The 22,627-nt window shown below is 44.7% G+C and overlaps 2 protein-coding genes across 9 annotated transcripts in view; both read left to right on the top strand.

Annotated features, from left to right (window-relative positions):
* Positions 1-2: 2 nt before the first annotated feature.
* HSDL1 (hydroxysteroid dehydrogenase like 1) lies at positions 3-19,311 on the top strand. Of its 6 annotated transcripts, XM_053915539.1 has the most exons (10): positions 3-110; positions 3,298-3,402; positions 4,517-4,640; positions 4,919-5,020; positions 8,345-8,403; positions 10,660-10,759; positions 11,399-11,624; positions 12,306-12,751; positions 12,965-13,192; positions 16,549-19,311. In XM_053915539.1, exons 7-10 carry the CDS (start codon positions 11,405-11,407, stop codon positions 16,645-16,647), a joined length of 993 nt encoding a protein of 330 aa, XP_053771514.1. In that variant the 5' UTR covers positions 3-110; positions 3,298-3,402; positions 4,517-4,640; positions 4,919-5,020; positions 8,345-8,403; positions 10,660-10,759; positions 11,399-11,404; the 3' UTR covers positions 16,648-19,311. The 6 variants fall into 6 exon arrangements, with proteins under 6 accessions (XP_053771514.1, XP_053771515.1, XP_024411804.2 ...); XM_053915540.1 differs by lacking the exons at positions 4,517-4,640; positions 4,919-5,020; XM_053915542.2 differs by lacking the exons at positions 3,298-3,402; positions 4,517-4,640; positions 4,919-5,020 and adding an exon at positions 7,389-7,495 and having other exon boundaries at positions 32-110.
* A 1,637-nt stretch (positions 19,312-20,948) lies between these two features.
* MBTPS1 (membrane bound transcription factor peptidase, site 1) overlaps positions 20,949-22,627 on the top strand; it is a 51,708-nt gene continuing 50,029 nt past the window's right edge. For 2 of the 3 annotated variants that reach the window (XM_024556037.4, XM_045191740.3), the window contains exon 1: positions 20,949-21,160. The gene's annotated coding sequence lies outside the window, so the exon portion shown is untranslated. Of the gene's footprint in view, positions 21,259-22,627 lie in introns of all 3 variants that reach the window. The other variant, XM_045191741.3, reaches the window with a different exon arrangement.

The raw sequence follows: 22,627 nt of genomic DNA, 5'->3' as shown, positions 1-22,627 counted from the left end.
CCGGCGCGGGTCACGTGGGGGCGCGGCCCAGGCAGCTGCGGCGGCGGTGACGGGGTTTGCGGTCGCACGGGTCAGCCCAGAGCGGCTAGGAGACTGCGCCGCCTTTACAGGTACCGCGACCCCAGCGCCCGACCCTGGGCCCTAGACCCGCCCCCTGCCCCTGGGCGCGTGCAGGGTCTTGGCCCGTTTCTCCCTCCGCGCCACGCCCCTCGGGACTGTTGTCTTTCTGCGCCGTCGGCATTTCGGACCCCTTCCTCCCTCTCTTCCCTTAGACCCTCGTCCTCAGCACCGCTCCCTGCAGACCCGTGTTCCCCAAACCGAAAGCGCCCTTTCCCAACTCCGTTCCGACGCTGCACTCCAGAGGACCCTCTCTACTGGGTCCGTCCCCTCCCCCCAGGACCCAGCAGATCTTGGGCCCCACCCACCCAAGCCTTTGGTCTCCCTCTCCCCCAGATCCTGACCCGGGTGCTCCCCACGAGGCTCTGAAAAATCACTCTCTTTGTCCATGCTTCTTTATTCTCATTACCAAAGGACTTGGTTTGAGTGGGATTTCTTCTGAATTAGAAGTAATTCAGAATAAGGTAGCGCTCGAAGAAATGGCACCACCAGTTCCTGAAGCGGCGGTCGCTTGCTCCGTCCTGACAGGTGCTGGGAGGGCTTCTGGAGACCAGTGAGGCAGCCCCCTGTCCAAAGCGTGCAGCCCAGACAGAGCCCAGCAAACGCTGCGGCCCCCGGTGATGCCAACAAGATGCCCTCCTGGGAGTCTCCCAGTGGGGCCGCCAGCCAGAGTTCTGGACTTCCATAGAGTTTGGTCTGAATCACCACCGCTCACTTCCTAACTGCGGGGCCCTGGCCATGTCACTTTACCTTAGTTTCCCCTTCTTTAAACTGGAGATGATTATTATAACGCTGCCTCATAAGGTTGATGAGAGAATAAGTGAGCCGGCAGGAACAAAGCACTTAGAGTCTTTTGCATAAAGCCAGCACTCAGTTTTAACCCTGAGCACCACAAATAGCCCATAGCTAACACTGAACACTGAATGATAGTGACTAATAACTAAGGTTTATTGAGGCACTTATGCCCCAGTCACTGTTCTAAGTGCTTTATGTGTATGACCTTATTTAATCATCATTATAACCTTCGGAACTATTATCCCCATGTTTGTAGGTGATGAAAAGAAAGCTCAGAGGTGAAGTAACTTCACCTTCACCTGAAACACACAGCTCTTACATGGGGAGCCCAGATTCGAATCCAGGAAGTCTTTTCAGTCTGTGGTTTTAATCACTACAGTAATAGTTTAGGGGCATGGAGTGGTTTTTTAATTAAGATAAATTACATAACATAAAATTTACCCTATTAGCCATTTAAAAATATACTTTTCATAGACGCACATCCAGTGTGCAGCCATACCACTATTTAATTCCAGAACATTCCCATCTCCCAGAGAAGCCCCACCCCATTAGGAGGTCACTCCCTATTTTCTACTCCACTGTCCCTCGGCAACCCTAATCTACTTTCTGTTTCTGTGGGTTTGCCTTTTCTGGACATTTCATATAAATGGAATCATGATATTTGGCCTTTTCTGTCTGGCTTTTTTTCACTCAGCATCATGTTTTAAAGGGTTGTCTAGGTTGTAACGTGAGTCATTACTTCATTCCTTTATTCATTTTGTGGGTAGACCGCATTTTGTTTATTCATCTGTTGTTGATGGACATTGGGGCTGGTCCCACTTTCACCTCCTGTGAATAGTGCTGCTCTATACAAGTTTTTGTGTGAGCATAAGTTCTGAGTTGTCTTTGGTGTATACCTAGGAGTAGGTGCTATTGTTAGTTTAATTTTTACGTCACAAATGGAGACCTGAAACTGAGGAGCATTGGCTCTTCGATGAGCACTCGATTCCGTTTCTACTCAGCTGCCCATGAATTCAGGTTAGCGATCCACAAAAAGCGGCGAAGGACGGCAGGGCGGTTTGAAAAAGTCATCACACACCACAGTAACTGTCAGCGTACCGACACGAAGTTGGAGAAGCTTTTTAAGTTTCATCCTCGAGAATGAAATTTGAGCATTGAATGCAGAGCAGAACTGGCTTCTGTTTATTAAACAACTCTTGTGTACACAGCACCATGCCAGGCCCTGAGGAGGAACGTTGAAGGTGGGTGTGATCCCGGCCTCACACCTTCGCATGGCCGCGGCGGGGATTAAAGATGGAAGTCTGAAAAACAAAACCAAAAACTTTTAGTAAACAATATAGAAAAGTATCTCTCTCACCTGGGGCTAAGACGAGATTCCTGAAATGAAACACACGCATAAATTATACAGAAAAAACATTGGTGAATTTGTCCGCATTAAAATGAAGATACTCGGTTTATTGAATGTTTATTTTGTCTCCTAGTACTATAAAGAGACAAAACAGGCAGAGAACTGGTGTCTAGGATATAGAAGGAATTCTTACAATTCTGAAATAAAAAGACAACACAATAGAAATAAGGCAAAAGCTAGGAATAGGCATTTCAGAGGTGAGAAAACACAGCACACGGACATTAGAAGAATGCCACTCAACCTTACTAGTAATCAGGAAATGTCAATTAAAACCATAATGAGATCCCATTCCACAGTACCCGATGGGCAGAAGGCGAACTGTTGGACAGTGCCAGCTACTGAAGAAGAGGCTGTGTGAACTCACACTCACTGTTGCGGGTGTGCAAATTGGTTCAGTCACTTCGGCAGTGTCTTCTTGAATACACGGATGTCTTATGCCCTAGCAATTTGACTCTTAGGCTTATTTCTTTTAGAAACTTACACACGTGCCCAGGAGACATGCATAAAAATGTCCACGACACTCCTGATTATGATTGTAAAGTGAAAACCAGCAAACAACCCAAATGCCCGTCAGCAGTAGAACGGATATGTGAATATAGTATGTCTGTACCATGAGGTAGTCTGCCGTGGTGAAGGCGTACCTTGCAGCTACAGGAGCATGGAGGCGTCTCAGAAACAGTGCTGAGTGACAGAAACAAGTCCCCAAAGAACACGTGCAGCATGATTCTTCTGCATAAAGTTCAAAACCAGGCAAAACGGAACACAGTTATTTCAGAATCTATGCTGGGGTCATAGCACAACTACTTAAAAAAGGGGGGGAGGATGATTGTGTCACAATTTAGGAGAGTGGTTACCCCCAGGGTGGCAGAAGGGGATACTGTCAGGGAAGCAGCAGATGGGGCTTCTAAGACTGGTTTTATTTATGCAGTAGGGTGAACAACTTTCATGTGTTTTTTTCCATTTTTTTTAAATGACAGAAAAGTTAATTCTAGATAACACTCCTGCCCTCAGAGGCCTGTGCTCTAGTTGGGGAACCAAGAAAGGGACAAGTTAAACACTTAAGTGGAATGCAGAGCAGTGCGGTCGGTAAGTGCCACGTTGGTAAGAGAGACAGAGTGGAACTCAGAGGTGGGGGCTCCTGCCATGTGCTAGGAAGGGAAGGGAAGAGGTGTGGGGTCTCTGGCTCATCCCCAGGGCCTGGTGTGCCATCGGCGCTCATCAGTGAGTGCAGGGATTGAACTGGGGAGAAGGAATGGGATTTGAGCTATTCTGAGAAAGACAGGGTTTGAGTGCTGAGTGCCTAGACAGATTCAGACTCTGTGTGAAGGAAGTAAAATTCCTATAAAAAATGTCAATGAAAATATAGTCCAAGCCATGGAGCCTGACTGAAAAGTTTTACAGTACCAGCTGTTGATGAGGATGGTGGGACCACCACAGGTCTATCCCAGTCAATTGAAGATCCTAGGAATCTCTGAGGCCACTTTCTGCTTCCTGAATACACTTGAAGATTTTGGTTTAAAGGGTGTTGCAGGATTTTAAACTCGTCTTTTTACTGTCCTGAAAATAGGACTGACTGTCCGTCCATCCATCAATTTCCCATGCCTCCTGTAACAAGTGACCGCAAACTTAGTGGCTTACAAGGACACAACCTTGTTCTCTTTCAGTTCTGGAGGTCAGAAAGTCTGTGATCAGTCTCACTTGGCTAAAGTCAGGGTATCAGCAGGGCTGTCACTTCCGAGGCTCCAGGGGAGAATCCATTTCCTTGCCTTTGCCAGATTCTAGAGGGGCCTGCATCTCATGACCCCTTTTCCCTCTTCAAATCCAGCAGTTTAGCATCTTTAATCTCTCTCTGTCCTTGACACTTTCTGACCTCTGCTCTTTGCTTACTTCTTTTCTGACTCTGACCCTTCTTCCTCCCCTTACTAAGGATACGAGTGATCACATTAGACCACCCGGATAATCCAGGGTAGTCTCCCCATCTCAAGGTCCTTAACTTAATTGTATCTCTTAGCAAAGTCCTCTTTGCTACATAAAGTGGCTTATTTACGATGGTTGAGGATTAGGAGGTCGACATCTTGGGGGTCCATGATTCAGACAGCCACAATGCCTTACTGGTGGGGCTTTGTAATACTTGCTTTGTTTCCTTTGACAACATTGTGGTTTGTCTGCCTTGTGTTCGTTTACCATCTACCCCAGGTGCCATTCGTTTGGATAGCCTGGTGATGTCTGTGTTTCAGCCAAGACACCTTTCCCAGAACTCTTGATTCATGAAGGTTTTCACACAGACGCACGGTAGAACCGAACCCACGGTGTCTCCCGGGTACGCCTGTAGCAGATTCGGTTGCTGGTTGCATCAGCTGCATTGTAGGCCCGGATACTGTTACAGGCCACAGCGGTTGTGCTTTCAGGAGGGGACTCTGCTCTTTGTGGTTTTGACCGTAATTTTCCCACGACACTTTTATAGTTGTGATGTTACCATTAAGGTTTCTTTTTAAGATTTTCATTTTATGACTTTTTTGGGGAGCAGTTTTAGTTTACAATAAAATTGAAAGGAAGGTGCAAAGATTTCTCATGTATCTCCTTCTCTCACACGTGCAGAGCCCCCTCCGTTATCAGCATCACTTACCAGAATGGCACCTTCTTACCAAAGATAAACCTACACTGACATCATAACCGCCCAGAGCCCACAGGTTACCTAAGGTACTTCAGGTGCTTGATGAACTAGCCCAGGTGAATATTGCCTTATCAGAGTACAGATGCCTAATAGACAACAGAGAACTGCTCTTTTAAAAAAAAAAAAGATTTTATTTATTTTTGGAGAGAGGGAAAGGGAGGAGGAAGAGAAAGGGAAAAAACATAGATCAGTTGCCTCTTGCAAGCCCCCAACTGGGGACCTGGCCTACAACCCAGACATATGCCCTGACTGGGAATCGAACCAGTGACCGTTCTGTTTGTGGGATGACACACATCCCAGTGAGCCACGCCAGTCAGGGTGAGAATTGCTCTTTTCTTATTTTGGGAAGTTGTGACTTACTGTTTTCCTGCTCACTATTTTCCTTAGTATTTTACTGTTTCTCTCTTGAAGTTTAAATTTTCTTTAGAGGCAAGAAACAAAGTTTTCTAATAACTTTTAAGGTAGATTGTACAGGGTCCAGAATTTTACTGTGATTTAGTGTTGCTTTCTAAATAATGGATTTCTCCAAGTTTTAGACTAGTACCTATCCACAGAGAAATTAACTAGTCAAACCTCCAAAGCAAGCTAGCAGCTCAATGTCTGCACACGTTTTGGCCGGCATCTAGACTTAAGAGTGTATTATACTCCTTTAAAACTGTGTTTTCATGAGCTTTCTTGGAATTTAGTGGCTTTGGGAGAAGTCCTGATTTCTCCTTTCATTAAAAGGACATTATTGCCCTGGCTGGTGGCTAAGTTGGTTGGAGTGCCATTGCATTCACCAAAAGATTATGGGTTCGATCCCCAGTTGGGGTAGGTATGGGAGGCAATTGATCGATGTTTCTCTCATATCCACATTTCTCTTCCTCTCCCTTTCTCTCTAAAAATCAATAAACATATCCTCAGGTGAGGATTTAAAAAACAAGACGTTATTTTCCATCACGCACTTAAGGGTAGAGAAGACGATTGAGAGAACATAAGAAATTTATAATTTCCTGTTATTGTTCATTTATGGTCCATCAAGTTATGAACAGTGTGAAAATGGTGTGTCTGAGGAGCAGCAGGGAATCAGTCACAAAGCCGTGTTCTCTCTCAGTCCAGCCGTGCTTCGTCCCCTTCGGGATGGGCCAGCGTTCAGCACGCCGCACTTCCTGCCTGTGCCACTACAGCCGCCTGCACTTCTGCCAGCGAACCCCGTTAGCCCGTTCCTGTGGCCTAAGGGCCTTACTCAGAGAGTAAGGCCAAAGGCTACCCTTTGCCGGAAAGACGTTTCACCACCTGGCCTCCCCTCACATGCCCCTTCCCAGCCCCAGGTGCACATCCTGTGCTGTAAGCACGTTGAACTTGTCACTGTTTCCTGGCAGGCTGGGTCTTTTACAGTGCTGGGCCCTTGCTCCTGTCTGCCCCGAAGAGTCCCGCACCTTCTTCGGCAGCACTCTCACCCCATGGCATCGAGTCCCTCTGTTCACCTCAAGGAATTCTGTGTGCACAGGGTGGCAGGGACTCCTGGCTTACTCGGGATGGTCCTCAGCATCCAGCATGTAGTTTTCTTCATTGCTCTTCTAATAGTTTGGATTTCCCCGTAGTCTTTCCTGCAGCTCAGTGACTGTGTGTGCTTCGGCTTCTCGGCTATTATTCATAAATAAATTGGTGTTTGAATTTTTCAGTCTTCTGTGAGTTTGGTTGGCGTGAGTCAGATCTCCCCAACTCAAGCTATGTCTGGGGAATGATCAAGTTACCTTTCTGTACTTCAGGGCTGAAGTCCAGACCTAGAATGTTATCAGCCCTCTGATTCTCTGTGACTTTAAAAAATATAGCAATGATAATAGATGTTTGATGTGTTTGTCTATGGTGGAACTATAATGTTCAAATGTGGTAATGGTATTCTTCCGACAGGATGATGAAGGGGAATTGGATGGGTAGAGTTGAGAAGCGGGGCCAGCCTGGGGTTGAAGCCCCTTCACTTGACTGAGCTCAGCTCACCCCTGCAGTGGGTGCATCTCTCCTGCTAGACCTGAGCAGGAGGTCCCTGGTGGAGTTTGTGCGTGAGGTTTTTCTTTTTGTAAAGGATCAAAGGATCGTTGGTTGGGTGGTCCCCTCTGGAGTGGGGGAGCAACATAGGGTGTGGAGACTGAGAGCTCGGTGGGAAAACAGTCTGGGAGCTGAGCAGAGACTGGGGAGCACAGCTCAACGCCACAGACATCCGTTGGGCTCCCGTTCAGTGCCAGGGGTTGTGGAAGGTACTGGAGGCACAGAGGAGTAAGATTTGGCCTCCGCCCTAGAGGAACTCAGCCTCCTGAGGTTGGTTCAAAACAGAACAGTTCCAATGCAGTGTTGAGGGTGGACAGAGAGGGAAAAGGTGTACCAGGGTTTCTTTTCATTCCCTCATTCTTACAGCACCTGCCCACTCACAGGCCAGAAGAAACTGCTCCAAATACCACAGAACCCTTCCTCCCTGCCACCTCTGCCCGCTGATTAGACAAGTGCTGGATACCTGAGCTCAGGTGGGCTGGGCAGAAAGTCTGCCAGGAATTTGGAATAGAGATGCCAGGTGGCTGCAGTCATGTGGAAGTTCAAGTGCTCTGCAGGTAGAACACAGGCAGGTGGTTTGCAAAGAGAAGGATGAGGCCCAGGGGAGAGCCCAGGTGGGCACCAGGGGAAGAGGGAGAGAGGGAGGATGGCTGTGTCCGCCTGTCTCCTGGGCTGCCAGCCTCTTCCTGCACATCGTGTCCTAAGCTGCTGAAGTCTGTGCAGAGCGTCATCTCTCTCTGAGCTATATGAACAGGCTCTGTCCCATTCGATGAAATATTCCTTAAAAAAGGTGCAGGAACTGAGTGGCATTCCTGCCAAGCCTTTCACCGGATACTTTTAGTGTCTTCCTTATTCTGTGATGAGGAAATGCTTTGCTGCCTATGTCTCTCTCTCTATCTATCTATCAATCATCTATCTATATCTATATCTCTCTATAAAAATATATAAATAAATATAAGGATTCACAGCATAAGAATTCTTGTGCTTTCTTAATTTAAAAAAATCTTTGATCTTAGTTTTATATAAAGTTCTCCTTGCTCAGCTATGAGGGCAAAAGAAAGGAATTTGGTGGGGTTTTTTTTTAAGATTTTATTTATTTATTTTTAGAGAGAGAGGAAGGTAAGGAAAAAGAGAGGGAGAGAAATACCATTTTGTGGTTGCCTCTCATGCACCCCCTACTGGGGACCTGGCCAGCAACCCAGGCATGTGCCTGACTGGGAATCAAACCTGGGATCCTTTGATTGCTGGCTGGCGCTCAACCCACTGAGCTACACCAGCCAGGGCAGAAAAGGAGTTTATTTTGTGTTGGTCTTTGTTCACAGATTAGCCTTAAGGAGAGACTGAACAGCATATTCCTGAAGGCCTAGAACTGGGAGAGAAGGTAAGAGGAAACCCAGGGAAGTTAATGACTAGAGCTGAAAAATCGGGAAACTCCTTTGTAGTCAAACATCTTTCAAATTCTTGAAAAAAATTGTATTTGAGAGGGAAGCAATTCGGTTTCTCATTAGTGTGAGGTCATTCCATGAAGCATATCAGACCTCCCCCTTTTCAGCTGGGACCTTGTTGTGTACACTTTGTACAATTACCTTTCCCAGAATCGTTACTTTGGTTACCGCCCATTAGATCTTGATATGTGGCGTTTAAGTTTTCATGGGAAACATTGTTTTAACATCTTAGCTATATGCCCACCTGTTATTTAGAAGAAAAGATAGAATATTCCAAGTATCTAGTTTTTTGTCGTAGTTTTGTTATTTCTAATTTTGTTACTTTTTGTTTGAAAAGTGCTAGTGCGTACAAGTCATTATTTTTTGCATGTCATGCCTAGTATTTGATTAGTTATGACAAAGGCACATGTACTCTTTCAAATGTTATTTCAGAAATTCCCCAGCTTAGGCTGGTTTGACATAGAATCTCAGTTTTTATGTTCTCTCTTATAAGAAATGACTGTTTTGGTTATTTCTTTGGGAATCTTGCAGTTACTCCTATTCAGGGACTGCGACCACCGTGAGCACTGTGATACCATGGTGGGTCCGGGGCACACACAGCGGCCAGGCGCCTCAGCTGTGTGTGGAGACGGTGGAGCAAGGGACCCTTGGAAAGGGGCAGCATGGCATTCCCTCTTGTCTAGTGTCTGGAAACCTTGAGAGGCATTCACGCACAGCCGAAAAGGAAGGAACTTTTCGAGACATGATCCTAACTTTAAAAGTATTCGGAAGCTCTCGGAGCAACAAGGAGTATTACTGCCTGTGGTCTGGATTGGTCAGGGAAAGAAAGGCATCTTCAGTCTAAACTTGGTTGATCTTGGTACTTCATATTTCAGGAAACCTTAGCCAGTGGTCCATGAGGAAGATTGACCCCAAAGGAGCACTGAATTGTATTTCAGTATTTGGTTTGTGCACTTAATAAAGTGTATAATGTTTTCATGATCAATCCTGGCGTTCTTCTTGTAGGGGGTTTCTATGAACATATTCCTAGTATGTAGCATTTTATGTATAGGAAATAAGGTGGCCCAACTTCAGTCATTTTGTATTGTTATTTGAGAAAACATTCTTTAACTTAGTGTCATATCAACTTAATTAGCAGTATGGTAACAATGTAAAACATTTTGTTTGATGAGAGATTACATCCTTATTGTGGGTCATTTAAGAATCCTGTTGCCTATGTATCTCTTCAGTCTATCATATTTCCTTTGTATGTTTTTTTGGTTTGTGATTTGGACCGCAAATGTTAACATTTGACATATATATTCATATGTATATTCAGTAGTTTTAAAATTATTTTATGTGCCTTTTAATCACAGTATTGTGTCATTCTTATATAAACATATCCATTTGTTGTTAATTAATTTTTCTGCTTAGTTCATTTTACTCTGCAACTTGGCTGAGCTCACGTTATAGTAAAGTGGGAGGGAATTCACTCATTCTGCCTTAAGCTTAGGTCAAGTTTTGCTGCTATTGGTTGTTTTCTTAGTTTCAGGATTTGTTTTTTTCTCTTTTAATGGGATTTCTATAAAAGATACTAATCTCAGAAGTTTTATGTACATATATGTTGGCTTAAAATCAGTTTTCTTTTCTATAATAAATATCCTTGTGTTCGTGTTATCTGAGGTCCCCGTGATTTCACTGTAGTCTGTTCTGGTGTGTTTGCTATTTTGTCCCTCATGGTAGCACACAGTGGGATCAGTGGCTCCCCAGGGCCAGTATAGGGCGAAGCTCATCAGTTCTGGGTATGCCTGGCCTTTGTCTACCTCTGCAGGCGTATCTCTGGTTGCAGGCACGTGTGCACCAGTTCATATGGCATTTAAAACTGTTTTGTTGAATGTTTGTTTCTTCTCCTAGGTACAGTTATTTAATTCACCACTGAATCCTTAGCATCTGTCCCCGTACATGGAATATACGAAGTGCTTTGTAAATGTCTGCCCCATGGATCCCTAGCCCGAGAGTTGTATTGGGCTTTTCTTTTCTCAGACATAAGGGCCCAGTCAAAGATAATGGCGTACAAACTAACCTGGGGAGATGGAGGGGTGCTTACCCCATTGCCATTTGAGAAAACCATGTCTTCGAGTTTAGGTAGTATTTCTTCTTCTTCTTCTTCTTTTTCATCTTCATCCCAGGATATCTTTTTCATTGTTTTTTAGAGAGAAAGGAAGGGAGAGAGAGAAACATTGACGTGAGAGAGGAACATCAATTGGTTGCCTCCCATACACATCTGGACTGGGGATTGAACCTGCAACCTAGGTATGTGCCCTGACCTGGAATCGAACTCGCAGCCTTTCAGTTATGGGACAACGCTCCAACCAACTGAGCCACTCAGGCCAGCTGGGGGAGTATTTCTTTTTAAATATACGTTTGTGGATATTATTTATGTGAAAGCTTATTATTTAGTTTTGTCTCAAATGGGCTGTAAGCTCTTTGCAGCTAAGGCCATGTCTTAATATTACCTCTGTTTCTTCTGCTTTGTCTCTACATGGGCAGTAGGCCTTTGCACTTGCTCATTAGGAATAAAGCAAAGAAATAAACATCCCTCTCATCTGTTACATAAATTAAAAAGCCTGTGCATGTCACTATACTGAGCTCGGAGCTTTTTTAGGGCACAGAGCATATTGTGTTTATCTCTGTATCCACAACAAGTGCTTGAATTTTAGTAGGAATTTTGTAACTCTTGGTAGTTGTGTTGACTACTCTCCTTGGAAGAGAAGAACTTCATAAAACGACAAATGTTAACTTTCCTGGACCCATGCGTGAATTTGAACTATTAGTGTTGTTTGCGTGCAAAATTACCCAGTTTTGATGTTGTCAGGTATTTTTCTTCACTCAGGCTATGCATGTTTCTTTAACTTATTAAGCAAAGAACATCTCTCTTTCCCTTGCCTGCAGGCTGCCATGGCTGCTGTTGACAGCTTCTACCTCTTATATAGGGAAATCGCCAGGTCGTGCAATTGCTATATGGAAGCTCTAGCTTTGGTTGGAGCCTGGTATACGGCCAGAAAAAGCATCACCGTCATCTGTGACTTTTACAGCCTCATCCGGCTGCACTTTGTCCCTCGCCTGGTGAGCAGAGCAGATCTGGTCAAGCAGTATGGGAGATGGGCAGTCGTGAGTGGTAAGAAATGAGATTTCAGTTCTTGTCTAATTTCACATCGAAATAAGCTTTCCTGTTTGTGTTTTAACTTGGGTGCATTATTCAAGGAGTTACTGAATTTAATGTGACTTTTCGTGGGAATTTGTTGATTAAAAAAAAACACTCTGTTATGATTATGTCCACATTTTCTCACTGCCATCATCTTGGAAGAATTTTCCTTTGATTTTTGTCCTTATTCTGCCCTGTCTTACTCCCAGTATTGCTCCAGCCCCACCTTCCTACGCTTTGCTTTTTCTTTTTGCTCTCTGTTTTGAAATTGTCATTACAAACTGTCACCACTTTCAGAAATGCTTTCCTTATTTTAAATATCATTTAAATGTATCATTTCCCAGGAAAGTGTCTCCTGGCACTTGTGCAAGCCAGACACGTGTTTGAAAACAGTTTCCTGCTGTGTCTCCTTATGAAGTTGGTGGATGTAAAACAACTCTTCGGCTACCTATCAGATGTCTGGGAGAGTGTTTGACTAGCATGTGTCATTCATGTTATGACATTGTGCTTGACTGATCAGTATTAGAACTTGCTTTACTTTCAGTGTGAGTCTTTTTGCTGATTAAGCCCAGAAATGTGAGAGGGGTATGTAAGGTTCATTTTAAAGATGTCACCATGAAATGAGTATGCTCACTGTTCTTGGTTGTATTGCAGGTGCAACAGATGGGATTGGAAAAGCCTATGCAGAAGAGTTAGCCAGCCGTGGTCTCAATATCGTCCTGATTAGTCGGAACCAAGAGAAGTTGCAGATGGTGGCTAAAGACATTGCTGACACCTACAAAGTGGAAACCGATGTTATAGTGGCAGACTTCAGCAATGGCCGTGAGATCTATGACCCAATTCGAGAAGCCTTGAGAGACAAAGACATTGGCATCTTGGTAAATAACGTGGGCGTGTTTTATCCCTACCCTCAGTATTTTACTCAGGTCTCCGAGGACAAACTCTGGGACATTGTACATGTAAACATTGCTGCGGCTAGTTTGATGGTCCACATAGTGTTGCCGGGGATGGTGGAGAGAAAGAAAGGCGCTGTTGTCACTATCTCTTCTGGCTCCTGCTGCAAACCCACCCCTCAGCTGGCTGCCTATTCTGCTTCTAAGGTAATGTATTCCTGATTGGAAATGAGATTATTATGTGATAGGACGTTTATTACAGTGGTTTGGCCCCATTTGTTGACCTCTCTGTCAGCAACTCATGTTTGCTTATGCTGTATTTTTCTCCTGAAATGATAATAAGCAAGCCCTTTTACTCTCCTGAGTTTTCTTCCAAGTTCTAGAATACTAGAAGTCTTTCCCCCTGCTTCATTTTAACAGGCTTATTTAGACCACTTCAGCAGAGCATTGCAGTACGAATATGCTTCTAAAGGAATCTTCGTGCAGAGTCTGATCCCGTTCTGCGTGGCTACCAGCATGACTGCGCCTGGCAGCTTTCTGCACAAGTGCCCGTGGCTGGTGCCTTCACCGAGAGTGTACGCACATCATGCTGTTTCGACCCTCGGCATTTCAAAAAGGACCACAGGATACTGGTCCCATTCCATTCAGGTAATAGCATGCGTTCACTGTTGGGATTATGTTAATGCATAATAACCCTTTCTAAATGGTACATGAGAATCTGACTGAAGCCTAAGGCTGAAAGATGAGAATTGCAAATGATGATTCTTAAACCTCATACTCTTAGTGGTTCTGGTAAGTCACAATACTCTTTTGTGGAAGTTGGGCTGAGAGCACAAGTAGAGGGGAAGTAATGTGGACTTCGGAAACAATTAGAAAGTGGTGGAGGGGAGCAGAGAGGCTGGGAGACCACTTGGAAGCTGAGGGACCCTGTGTGATGGCTCCTGTGAGGTCGGGTCTGTGCAGAACCAGAGGGTGAGGTGGAGGGAGTGTGAGGCTTGAAAGAGTGAGGAGCTTTGAAATAATAATTGCGAAGAAAGGAGAGTGAAGTGCCTGGGGAACCATCGGTGGATTGCCGAGCAGAGAGGAGGCCCCAGTGACAAAGGGGACTGAGAATTGATGGTGGCTTTGGTGTGTGCAGCTTCTCTTCAGCGGTACTCAGCACAGTCATGTGTGTGTGATGCTTCTTGAAGCCACTTCAAAGGAGGCACCGCTGAGAACGTGTCTGTGTTTGTGTGAAAAGTTTTTTGAAAATTTTTTAAAATTGATTTTAGAGAAAGAGGAAGAGGGAGAAAAAGAGAGAGAGAAACATCGATTTGTTATTTCACTTATTTATCATTCAGTGGTTGCTTCTTGTATGTTCCCTGATCGGGGATTGAACCTGCAACCTTGGTGTATTGGAACAATGCTCTGACCATTGAGCTACCCAGCCAGGGCAAGAGATTGTTTTTGATGCGCTTGCACAGAGGTTAGGGAGCACGTTTTCTCACTCCTGCCCCATGCCTCAGCCTTCCTTACACACGGCCTCGTTTCCTTACACACGTCTGTAAAACAGCATTTCTAATCAGGGGCAGTTAGAACCGACTCACAACCATGACATCTTCGCTTCCTTGGCAACCATTTCGTATAATTTAACAACTGCATCTTATGTGTATTATGCTAGTTGTCTTAATAGACATTTGCAAGCAAAAAATTTAAAAAAATGATTTGGATTTTAAAAACAGCTAGAAAGGAATCAAAGGATTTGCTTTAATCATTAAGTAGTTATTAACATTGATTTGGGAGCATTTCTTACTTTCAGAAGTGGCATTAGGCAATATTAAATTGTCCACTTTGGAACACATAGTAAGTCCAACAGAAAAAGAGCTTTTCCTTTAGAGCTTTCTGTTTGTGATCCTTGACATAAAGGCCAGAAACATGCTGGTTATGTGTTGGGTTGAAAAACAATTAACTTGACAACTTGACCAGTAAGTCTCTTGCTTATGAACATCGAGACTGTGTTCCAGGTGATGGGGTCTATAGGGAAAGCTCTGGGGAATGGAGCATGGAGTGGGAGAATCTGAGCTCTCTGACTGGCTCATAGTCTTTTCTGAATTGCTACCTACTTTTGAGGTATTTGTTCACACATACTCTGTGTTGCTATTGGGAAGAGAAAACGTGGCATTGAGGGGAGAGGTGGAGCTCGGTGGAAGTGAGAAGGCCCTGAGGCTCCATATTGAGATGTGGGTGAGGGCCCAAGGGAGCCAGGCCAACAACTGGGTCAGAGGTTAAAGCCCTCCTGTGGGTTTTGCTGCAGAGGAGAACCGGCTCCTTTCTTAGGTCGGACAGACTGGTCAGGAGTCCTGAGCATGCGCAAAGCCTTACAGAACCAAAAACCCACCCTCCTCTCTCTCTTATATACACACTCACACCCTCTTCCTCTTCACTTCAGGTGCTTTTCTGCAGTTGGGAGCACCCAGAGACTTGGCATTCCTTTCCAGTGACTGTTGCTGCTCAAACAGGTCGACCAGTCAGCCCCTTTAGTTTAGCTGTCAGTACCTGGGGTCACGTTGCCCCCTCCTCTCTCATGAGCCCTTTCCACCAAGCTCTTTCCACCTTACCGCCCAGGATGCTGAAACCTCATTGGCACCTTAGGAATTGGTCAAAATACGCCTTGATGCTGGTCCCCCTACAACAGACAGTGGTCATGGATGGAAATTGAGAACAGATTTTTAGATGCTGATCTTTTTCCTCCAGGAAATAAATGCTGAAAAAATGTACTTTGAAAGGGGATCCAGTTATCAAGTCTGTCTCAGGCATCTACACGTTTGAGTGCTATATTACTCACAGGGTCCTCCTCCGGGACCGTAAGTGGACTTCTCTCATCTCCTTGGATGTAGAACCTCTTGCTTTAGGACAGCAGGTCCAAGGAGGAATATCCCAGTGTGTTTTCCCCCATGAAATCCTAGTTGTTTAAAGAGGTCCAGAGACCTTAGTCTTTTCCCCAGAAAGTTACCCATGACTCCATGCAAAATACTGAGCCCTTGGCTCTGAGGTGGTAAGCTGGAGCCCCTATGGAACCTGCTGTGAGCCTGTCACCTGCAGTTCACCGTACTGGGACCCCCTCCTTACTTGGTGTGGTTCCCTGGAGGTGCAGAGTAATCTAGGCTAGAATTTCAGCACTTGCAGGGGCCTGTCCATCTCCCTTTCCTAACACACAAGGCAGTGAAAATTTCACTCAGCGTAACTTCAGCGGTACTGACAAATCTCTCAGCATTGCCCAGGGTTTCTCCAGCTCAGCACTATTGGAATTTGGGGTTGGATAATTCCTTGTTGAGGGACTGTCCTATGCATTGAGGATGTTCGGCCCATCCCTGACCTCTGCCCACTGGATGCCAGTAGTGCCACCGCCCCAGTTGTGACAACCAGTGATGTTTCTACACATTGCCATGTGTCCCCTGGGAGAGGGGGGCAAGTGGCCCTGGTTGAGAATCCTTGTAGCAGAACAACGTCAGCAGAACTTCCTCCCTGGGTTCCCAAGCCATCCATCCTCCTCACATCTCAAGATGGTGGACTAGGGTCCTGGTGTTTTTGACTCAGTTTTTCTGTTTAGCTTGGCTCCATTCTGCCCCTCAAACCTGTTGTCTCACATAGTACTAACCACACATGCATTTATCTACTTCAGCTGCCTTTCTTCTGGAATGATTTTGTAATTTTTAACCAAATTAAGCAAGTTAGCATACTATTTGTATCGAGTAAAGATGGAATCCTATTACTGCATGTAGGTCCGTCCTCACTGAGAACGGGGGTGGGTGGGTGGTGGCGGTCGTGTTTCTGTTCCCATAGGTCTCACGGAGGGTCTTATGCGAGAGTAGATGCTAAGTAAAGCAGCACCTCAGATCTTTTTCCTTTTCTGTATTTAAAGTGATTGGTGATATTTGTTGGATTAAGTCAGATGCTGATCTGTACATTGCAGTGTCAGTGGCTTTGGGTTCTAATCTTACAACTTTTTTCTCTTTCATTTTTAGTTTCTTTTTGCACAGTATATGCCTGAATGGCTCTGGGTATGGGGAGCAAATATTCTTAATCGGTCATTACGTAAGGAGGCCTTATCCTGCAAAGCATGAAACTGGATGATGGTTTGGGAAGTTCGGCCAGCTCACAGGAACCTACAGTATTCCGACATTTGGAAGAACATGTTTAATTTATCCTCTGTATTTTCTTTTATCACTGGTTATTTAGCATACTGCTGACTCATCATTTGCAAAGCAAACATAATACTTGTAGAGAATGCCGTGGAAAAACCTCAAGGGCCACATGGATGGCACAGAGTAAGTAATGACTGAGGCATAAGAACTGCTTGAGGAAACCTAAGTTTTGATGCTGTTTCCCCCTCGCTGTTCAAATGTCATGTGATTTATGTTGTTCTAGGAGCTACAGCAATCTGATATTGAAATACACTTGTAACATGCTTTGTAACCTCTTACAATTTCATATGTTGTCTTTTAAGGGAAATTATTTCAGTAGATGAACTGTAGTATTGGTTTTCAAATGTTCATCAGGAAAGACTATTACGAGTGTCATTTTATAAGTAAGATTGCTGGTACGATTAGCAGTAGAAATCTGTGTGTTAATAGCGTATATTATTAGTCGTTTGACTGTCTGTATGAAAATGCTGCTCTTCAGCTGATACTTCTTCAGACAACTGCGTACGTCTGGGTACTGTGTGCATCTGGGGGACTTTATGGGGAAGTTCCTTTAGAAAATTTTGTCAAGTTGGTTTAATGTGGAACCTTACAGGGTATTAAAGTTCTAGATTATTCCTCTTTGTACCAAAAAACCTTACCTAATTTTGTGCTATAAGCTTGCCATGTACAATATTACCTACATTTTTTTTAACCTACCATGGAATTCATTCCTAGATTTCAACATGTAATGATTGACTGTCATTAGCCTCTTGATTTATAATTATTGTGGATAAGTAGTGATTTCCCAGCCTATGACCCATTTTATAATTGAAATTTAGCCCTTTAGATCTTGTTAAATCTGGTTTTCGTATACTTTTCTATGTAATATTATTTTATTCCAGTGGCATTATTGGTGTAAACATCAAGTATTTATGGAATAGTTAAAATATGGACAGATTATGTGTGTGATATGTATTGTATCTGTTGAAAAATGTTAGAAGCTCATTCCTGTTCTTGTGATTAGTTTAAGCATTTTAGTGAAATTTTTATTGGTATGAAGATAATGATGCAACCCCCCCCCCCCCATATACAACATGGGTTAGCATTGATACCTGCTGTGAAATGCTTTTGGCTCAGGTCCTATGAAGCCAAACATTTTGAGGACCGCATACCTAGTGCTCTGACAATTGTAAATCACTATATGAATATAACAATATGTACAAACGACGAGTTTAATATTGGGAAACTGATGCAAAAGCTAGGAAATTGAAATCAGGACTTTTATGGAATTGTTTTCTCCTGAGATGATGTTCCATTATGAGTAGGCCTAAACATGCTTTTATGTTATAACCACAGTAACATTGTAACATTTGCTGGTAACATTGCTGCGGTATTTCCAGATGTCACTTGGATTCAGTTCAGAAACTCTTCCACCCACAGATCGGGCCTTCAAGACATGAAAGGAAGACATTCAGATGTGAAAACTTACACACTAGCGACACTACGTAACACTGAAGGTTTTATGTAGCTTAGGAGCCTTTATTTGGTCACATTTGGCATTTTCCCTCACCCAACAAATAATTTAGTGTAATTAATACTAGAAAAAAATTGACTTCATGCCACATTGACCTGAACTTTGATATGTAATAAGCAGCAGCAACTTTGTGGGGAAAAATACCGCATTTATACCTAAGGTGTTATGTGGTACAACAGTGTTTTGTATTTACAGATTAGGTATTGAATCATTGTTACGTGATGAGAATAAGTAAACCATATCAGTGATGTTTTAAAATTCTCTGCCTGGCAGGACGCAGGTAAATAAGCTGATTGGTGCAAAGTTAGTGAAAGATCAAAACTTAGAATCTTCCTTAGGTTTCGTCTTTCATAAAATACTTTTTCCCAGAGCTCATTTTAGAGTCATAGTTGGACCACTGGAGGTGGGGTTTCTTATTAAGAATGTGGGAAATAACCTTTGAAACAGTGCGTGAACTGAAAATTTAACAATGAAAGTACTTGCCTTCTCCTTTGGAAGAGGTTTGCTCCTTATATTTGTAAATGGGTTGCCTGGAATGAGAGATACATTTTTTTCTCATAGGAACGATTATTTTAAAATTACAAGAACTTAATTTATGAACACCTTGGATGCAATTCAAGACAAAATTGTCCATAAGCATGTCTTTTGAAAATGTGAAGTTGATTTTTTCGTCTCATCCTCCTGATAGGTTGAGTAAGATGAAGGCTGATTTTGATCACTGACTTTGCAACGTGGAGGTCGCTCGCAGTTTTTCCACGAGCCGTTTTACCGACTGGTGGGGGTGAAAGGTAGATTGTAGTGGGTTCAAGAAAGGGCGGGAAGAACAGGGAGACAGGAAGGAAAGAGAGCTCTATTGAGCAGTCTTTTTTGTTTGTTTGTTTGGTTTAACCTTAGATAGTTAAAATCCTGTCACATTTGGGAACCAGAGGGTTTTAGGTGGTGTCTTCCGTTTTTGACAGTGTGCCCTCTAAAACCAAGTCCAGTCTCTCCGTGTCTCTGTCTCAGTATTGGCTAAGCTGTTACTCTTTAAAATAACATTTAGTTTGAATAAATATTCACCTGCCACGGAATTCTGAATGCTTTATTACACACATGAAGCAGGGGTTTAGGAAGTTATTATAGACCCTGGAGTGGCGGGAAACCGGGAGACCAGGATCCTGTGGTTCTCAGCCTGTCTTGGTAGATAGCCCAGCCATCCGTCTCCTTTCCCGGCCCCCTTCGGTTTATAGGGTTCTCAGAAGCTGGCGGCTTGCTTCTCGTCCCCATTTTGTGGCTTCCCTATCACATGGCAAAGATGTTTGCAATTCACTGGCCTACCTCAGTCCCTATCAGTGGGGCTATGTATTCAATGGCATAGTGACTTAAAGGGCTGTTAAAAGAACCCTGGCCAAGATTAATTTACTCCAGATCAGAGCAGTTAAGTTGATTAAGTGCATTAATGGTGGCAGCACAGAGTGCTTCTTGTTGAGGACAAATGCAAGAGTCAAGTCTCTGCAAGTTCCTAACATTGATACAATCTCAGAATGGGGGGTGAGGGGTATTTAACCAGGTGTGTTTATTGAGCATGTATGACTCAAGCTCTGTATGCCTCATTTAACCCTCATTCTATGACAGGGGTGTCAAACTCATTTTCACTGGGGGCCACATCAGCCTTGTGGTTGCCTTCAAAGGGCTGAATGTAATTTTAGGACTGTGTAAATGTAACTACTCCGTAACAGTTAAGCGAGAGCTCAGCACCGCTGCCGGGTAGAAACAAGGTGCCGGCCCGGCCGGATAAAACAAGGTGGAGGGCTGGATTCGGCCCTCAGGCCTTGTGTTTGCCACCTGTGTTCTATGAGGTAGGTATTAATACCTCTTTTTGGGGTCAGGAAGATGAGGTACAAAGAAGTACAACTTGCCCAAGATCACAGAGCTAGCAGGTGGTTCTGTATCCATTATATTAAATCAGTTTGTTGAAGGTGAGTGCTGATTTTTTTTCATATCAGTCCCATTCAGCATATCATGATGCGGCAGTTAAGTTCAACAAGACATAAGCTTTGCTATTTTTGACTGCGTTGCACATTGTACATTTTCATTAGTTACCTAAAACATGTTTTTAGTCCCCCAGTTGTGCCCCATACCAAGTGTGGGCCAATTCAGCATTTAGACAGAATAGCCTGTGATCCTAGTATCAAAATCACCCAGGCATTTTTTTGGGAGGGGCAAACTTTTGATCCTTGTTTCTTCAAAAAGGGTAACACTTGGTATTAGTGGTCCAGGTGAGGCAGAGAGGAGACAAGAGTGGAGCAGACAAGACTTCGGACAAGGGTTTCGACTGTCTGGGTGGGAGTCTGCGTCCCAGCTACCACGTGGGTGAAATGGGTAGAGGTTTGCGGAGTGGGTGCCAGAGATTGCCCTGAATGCGAACACAAACGCCCCAGGAAGGCAGCATTGGAGTACAGCCTCTGGCGTTCACTGCAAATGCTGGCCACACGGAACGTTGCGCCAGGTTTGTTTTCCACTGGGGGCCAGCGCGGCCGCTTTTCTGCCTGTGCAGGTTCTCCAAGGTCCTGGCCCAAAGCCCTGAGCATCCCACACTGGTCCGTTTCTACAGTCCACTCACCCCGCCTACCGACACCATGAGAGCCACGTGACCGTGCTTTCCAACCTACAGCCCCGCCTCTTCCGCAGGGCCGCAAACGTCGCGAGACCACTGTCCATCCGCCGGGCGGCCCAGAGCGTCCAGAGCACGCACGCAGGCCCCACGCAGGGCACGCACGGCCGGCAGGTCCGGCGTTCCCAGCCGTCGGTCTCCCCGCCCGGATGCCGCAGTGTCGCGAGAGTTGGGAGTAAACAGCCCCGAATGGAGACTCGCGGCGTGTTTGCCGTAGAGGCGCCGTTATCCCGGGCCCGCCGGACCCGAGCTTGAGGCAGCCGCAGGTACGTCAGGCTGCCAGTTTCTGAGGCTCCTCGCTTCCTCCACTTGTACGCGGCTGCTAGTGCGTTCGTGTGTTCCCCCGGCGCCCGAGGCCCCGAGGGTGGGTGTCTGCGCGGCGGTGACTAGGGCCTCCCTGCGCCCCTGGATCCTCCGGGAGCGGACCTGGGGTGCAGGGCGTGGGGCGCAGGCCGGGAGGAGCGCGGTAAAGCGAGACATTTGGACGCACCCGCTACGCGGAGTGCATGGCAGTAGGAAATGAGCAGTTCCCTCCGTCCGGGACCCGGCCTGGACTTAGGGCTTGTGTCCCTGGCTGGCCTTCTCTCCGTTGTTTACATGGTGGGGTAACCCGCTCAATTTCATTTTCTTTAAGTGACATAAGCTTTAACGGAGTGAAACAGTATACCTGGCTTTGACCCTCAGCCTTCGAACATAGTGCTGGGTATACTCCCAGAAGAGTTCTGGTATCAGATTTTAAATGACCTCAGTTCTTTGCCCTAGCTGAGTCTGTACATACAGTTCCACTGATTTTCAAAAATGCAGTGTGGGAACTCGTCTGCAAGTTGGGGCCATGAGGCTGGTTGGTTTACTCTCACAACCAGAATGCTTTTCATACCGCCCTCTCGTGATGTGCTTCCCAGCACTCCTAGAGATGAACATGATTTTTTATCAAGGTATTTAACCCTTTGTTTTTGTTAGAGCCACTGAGAGTCTTGGCCTATTTGTGTATGCAAATTAAGTTCAATATTTACATTAAGATACTTCTAAGTAAGGTAGATTAGCATGAGATCTGAACTGATCTCTGGAGAACTTATCAGTAGTTTCCTATGGCCCTGCTAGAAAGTAGCTCTCTGACTTCAAGGTCTCATTTTGCATATGCATAAAAACAAGGGGCCTGGAGAACAGTGATTCTTCCCAGGCTTTTTACCTGCAGCACCCACTTGTCGGTCTGTTTATATTTCAGTGTAAGAACTTTGTTAAGGTATGATTTACATACCACGAAATTCACCTTTTTTAAAAGATACTTATTCAGTGGTTTCTTAAAAATCAAATTTAGAGTTGTCAGCCATCACCACAACCCGCTTTTACAGCATTTCTGTCATCCCAGAAAGATCTCTGGTGCCCATGTGTAGCCACTACCCGTTTCTAACCCCATCCCCAGATCACCACTAACCTTTCTGTCTCCCTAGATTTGTCCTTCCCCACTATTTAATAGATGCAGGCAGAATCACACGTGGCTTTTCGTGTCTGGCTTCTTAAATTTAGCATAATGTTTTCAGGGTTCTTCCATGTTGTAACATGTATCACCGTTCCTTTTTATGGCCCAATGATATTCTATGTTATGGATATAAAACACATTGTGTATTCATTCACACAGAACACCTTTTGCAAATAAAATTTTGTTTTATGTTCCCATGTATGGTGCCGAGGGCCAAGAGCCCTTTATTGGAAGGGGGAGGGGGGGTTGTGAC

The sequence above is a fragment of the Desmodus rotundus genome, chromosome 12, assembly GCF_022682495.2.
Source record: "Desmodus rotundus isolate HL8 chromosome 12, HLdesRot8A.1, whole genome shotgun sequence".
NCBI classification, from domain to species: domain Eukaryota; kingdom Metazoa; phylum Chordata; class Mammalia; order Chiroptera; family Phyllostomidae; genus Desmodus; species Desmodus rotundus.
This window is presented reverse-complemented; position numbering and strand designations above follow the sequence as displayed.

What these genes read in the sequence shown, in the direction of transcription:
- HSDL1 (XM_053915540.1), top strand. Translation starts at nt 11,405, where the DNA reads ATGGCTGCTGTTGACAGCTTCTACCTCTTATATAGGGAAATCGCCAGG. An exon ending in GAGATGGGCAGTCGTGAGTG is followed by an intron (nt 11,625 to 12,305) that starts GTAAGAAATGAG and finishes GTTGTATTGCAG; the next exon opens with GTGCAACAGATGGGATTGGA. An exon ending in CTGCCTATTCTGCTTCTAAG is followed by an intron (nt 12,752 to 12,964) that starts GTAATGTATTCC and finishes TCATTTTAACAG; the next exon opens with GCTTATTTAGACCACTTCAG.